At 37.3% G+C, this 4,079-nt stretch overlaps 1 protein-coding gene across 1 annotated transcript; it reads left to right on the plus strand.

Moving 5' to 3' along the window:
• The first annotated feature begins 2,032 nt into the window (after positions 1–2,032).
• Positions 2,033–2,902, plus strand: LOC122747510 (COMM domain-containing protein 8-like). Its single transcript, XM_043993481.1, has 2 exons — positions 2,033–2,111; positions 2,285–2,902. Exons 1-2 carry the CDS (start codon positions 2,033–2,035, stop codon positions 2,755–2,757), a joined length of 552 nt encoding a protein of 183 aa, XP_043849416.1. The 3' UTR covers positions 2,758–2,902.
• The last annotated feature ends 1,177 nt before the right edge of the window (positions 2,903–4,079 follow it).

Here is a 4,079-nt window from a genome sequence, read left to right on the forward strand (position 1 = left end):
AATCCCAGAAAAAGAAAAAAAAAGTTTTGATTTCAGAAAGCAGTGGAAGGTAAGTGACATTTAATGAAACTACTACAGTTTTAATCAATTATTTAGGTAAACTAAAACACTATAAAACTTGTGTTGAAATCAATTGTCTAGTGAAAAGAAGTTCAAATTGTATAAATAATGCTATCATAAAGTTAGGGAAAGAATTATTAAAGATAGAATTCAGCAAGAATAGATATAGATATAAGAATAAATTAATTGGGGGCAGCTAGGTGGCACAATGGCTAATGTGCTGGCCCTGGATTCAATAAAACCTCATATGTACTTAATAAGTAGTGAAGGTCAATGTCTTTATTGCCACCTGACACATCTTGGAACAAAATGAGAAAAATAATAATAGTAACTATACCTTACCCTAAACTGTGATTAATGAAATTTGCCTTTTGAGGTAAAATCTCTTGGGGTCATACTTTGGTATTGTTCTGAGTTTTGAATTCAGGTATAATGGTCTGGATTATTATTAAGTTGGTAGTCTCTCATTTAAGTGAAATGCCATGAATTAATAAAAGGGAGAACAATCTGTAGCTGGGAAGATTGAGAAGGTATTTTAATGAAGGTAATGGCAGGATCCTCTTGACTCAGTTTCTCCATTTTGCTATTTCCTTTCTGACTAGGAAAATTTGCCACCTGGTGATTAATCCTGAGCCTAATGATATCACATAAATAATATGGATTTTTCTTCATGATTAACTTTACCAAAAGTCACCTATGACTCTTACCTGGAATCAAATAGAACTAAGGATGCTTTTTCCCTCTTATACCTATGTTGGGTCAGTCCTTGCCCTTTAAGACTCAATCTTGATATTGTTAAAAGCCATGTTTCTCCTTCCTTTCATAAGCAAATATTTATAAGTCTGGCAAGTGAATAATAAGGTTTTGTTTTTACATAATCTTTTCCTTTCAGTACTCAAACATCTCATAGTCATTATAATGTGACATAAGTATAAAGAACCCTATTGTTTTTATTTTTACTATTCTGAATTTGTGTTCTTTATTTATTTTAACTTCCTAACCTAAGCAGCTAGGAAAATGAGTTCTTTGGCTTGCCATCCCCTTGCTAATGGTTTTACATTCATATATAATATTAGGCCTCACAGTGCTACATCTTTTTTACATGACATCATTGTGTGTGTGTGTATTTTCAAAGGGGAGATAGGACAAAGATATGTTTACAGATATAGAAGTTTTAAAGTAAATATTTTAAATTTTATGCAGAAGCTTTACATTTTAATAATAATTTCTGGTTGTGAGCAAATGATCATGTATTGACTATATGTGTGAAGTTACAGAATATGATTATTTTCTCAATTTTTGTTTGATTTTGCTCCAGGATGGGTTTAAACTAGAAAAAGGAAGAGTAAGATGATGAATCTCCATTACTCAAAGGAAACACTTGTTCATAGATGGGTCCTCCAGGGTGGTGGAGAGAAAGAGACATAACGGCTATGCTGTAATTGATGGGAACCATGCTATGGACATAGAGAGTGGAAGGCTGCCAAACAAGTAGTCAGCACAAACTTGTGAATTATATTTTTTGAATCAAGCATTAAAATGCTTGGCCAATGACTTAGGAACTATATATACCGATTCAAAGTATGCTTTTGGAATAGTACATGTGTTTGGAAAACTCAGTGAGGTGGGGCTCAATGCACGGATAAAGGGCAATGGGTACTTCCTGATGGGAGGGAAATGGTTAACAGAGCCATCATGAGAGAACTCATGGGCACTCTGCATCAGGGGAACCATTTGGGAGCACAGACTATGTGTGATATCATATTAAGAAGGTATGGATGGGGGCAGCTAGATGGCGCAGTGGATAAAGCACTGGCCCTGGAGTCAGGAGTACCTGAGTTCAAATCCGGCCTCAGACACTTGACACTTACTAGCTGTGTGACCCTGGGCAAGTCACTTAACCCCAATTGCCTCACTAAAAAAAAAAAAAAAAAGGTATGGATGGCGGGGAGTCTCTGAGCTGTGGTGGGGAATGAAGGCAGAAGAGGAACTGTCCCTACGGGGGCTGGAGAAGCTGCCCGCCAGAGCTCAGGCCCAAGCTCCTTCACAAAGTCATTGATGGGGGGCAGCTAGGTGGCACAGTGGATAAAGCACTGGCCCTGGATTCAGAAGGACCTGAGTTCAAAGCCAGCCTCAGGCACTTGACACTTACTAGCTGTGTAACCTTGGGCAAGTCACTTAATCCCCATTGCCCCGCCAAAAAACAAAAACAAAAAAACCAAAGTAATTGATGGTGTTTGTGGCCGTGCTTATCCTCAGTTTAAGGATTATGACAATATTTGGGATTCAACAGAATGGACTAATGTCCTGGAAGATATTTCCAAGTTTTTCAGAACTGTCATTGGTAAAAATAAAGATTTTGAAAAAGTGATTGAGCAGTTGAATCACTTAAGCTCAGATCATCAGAATACAATCATGAAGTGTTTGAAAAATCGAAAAGATGAAATTAGGAAAGCTCTCTTAGGAGAAATAATTGCCATTTCCTCTGCCCAGTTACAGGATTTTGATTGGCAGTTAAAGCTTGCTCTCTCTAGTGATAAGATTGCCACATTGCAAGTGCCACTTTTGAACCCTGATCTAGATGTAAAGGAAAATGGTGACGTTAAACAATATTCTGTTGAAATGAATAAAGAAGAACTTCAGAATTTAATAAATTCGTTGGAAGCAGCTAATAAGGTCATCTTGCAGTTGAAGTGACTGGAGAGGATGGATATCAGAACCATCAGCCTCTTACTGCTACAACTGAGGTGGCAGCAAGAATAGTTTATGCTCAGAGACTCAAGAGATATACTGATATAGTATGCTGATCTGAGCAGGCAGCAGTGATCTGAGATTAGGAAGGTGAAAGTATCTATTTGACCAGGAAAAGCTACTATGGTTGGTGTGAAAAGTGTAAAAAAAAGTAAATATGAAAAATTACATAGCATTTTATATTTTTAAAGACTTGTTTTATCTATCATTTTGTAGAGAAATCTTTAGAAATACACCTGTTTAGGCAGTTTTCTGATGAAGAAACCAAAGCTATCTATTCCCATATGAAAAAATGCTCTAAATCTCTAATGATTAGAGAGATGCAAATTAAAACAACTCTGAGGTACCACCTGACACGTATCAGATTGGCTCCTGATTCCCCACCCAGCCCCCCTACCCAGGCAGATGAATTGCCTGGGCTGTCTTTGTCTCTTCCAGACTCTTGATGGACATATGGACCTTCCCCCCAAACAACTTATCCCCTCCCAATGTTCCCCTGGACTTTATGATTATTATGTAAAAGAGTCCATCTACATTAAATAGTTTCTATTGAGAGTCAGTAACATACTTAATTTAGGAACAGTTCTATTGTTTCTTTTGTTAAAGGTTCATTTACATTAAGAAGTTGTAGTCACTCTGGAGCAATCTTTTGGTTCCCTTTTTGTTTTGTTACCCCATAAAAACCCTCTTCTCTGTTCCCATCTTTGGGTATTCCTAGCTTCTGAGCTTTGTGATGCCACAAGCTATAGTTCCTCTGCCCTGATTAAAGACCTTATTTCTCCTATATTGATTGTTTCCTTAATTTCCAGGTTAACATTGGCTTGCTAGGATGTGTCCTGTCCTGAACTGTGCTCCCCCTTTACCCAAATGAGACAGACTTTCCCTGCCCACCTTCCAAGTTTCTTGGGATAAAAGATTGTTTCACCCCATCTTTTTGCTGGTTCTACTATTCTAGGAATTATTTCGAGGTGCTAGTTTATGGTGAATGGTTGGAGGTGAACATGGGAGAAATAAGGCAATTTCCTGCTTACTCCACCATCTTGGCTCCTGGAAGTGAAATCCAAACTTTAAAAATTTATAGTAGGCTAATGGAGAGGAAGGAAGTTTACATATTAAAGTTAGCAGAAGGGGATATATTATATTAAGTGAAGTTGTAAATTGATGGATAAATGCTGAGATGAGTTACTGAAAGGAATTTACAATTAGCCAGGTAGTGATTATCATCATGCTGAAAGAGAAATTTTTTTTACCCCTAACCTAGTTACCTG

The sequence above is a fragment of the Dromiciops gliroides genome, chromosome 3, assembly GCF_019393635.1.
Source record: "Dromiciops gliroides isolate mDroGli1 chromosome 3, mDroGli1.pri, whole genome shotgun sequence".
NCBI lineage: Eukaryota > Metazoa > Chordata > Mammalia > Microbiotheria > Microbiotheriidae > Dromiciops > Dromiciops gliroides.

What these genes read in the sequence shown, in the direction of transcription:
- LOC122747510 (XM_043993481.1), top strand. Translation starts at nt 2,033, where the DNA reads ATGAAGGCAGAAGAGGAACTGTCCCTACGGGGGCTGGAGAAGCTGCCC. An exon ending in GGCCCAAGCTCCTTCACAAA is followed by an intron (nt 2,112 to 2,284) that starts GTCATTGATGGG and finishes AAAAAACCAAAG; the next exon opens with TAATTGATGGTGTTTGTGGC.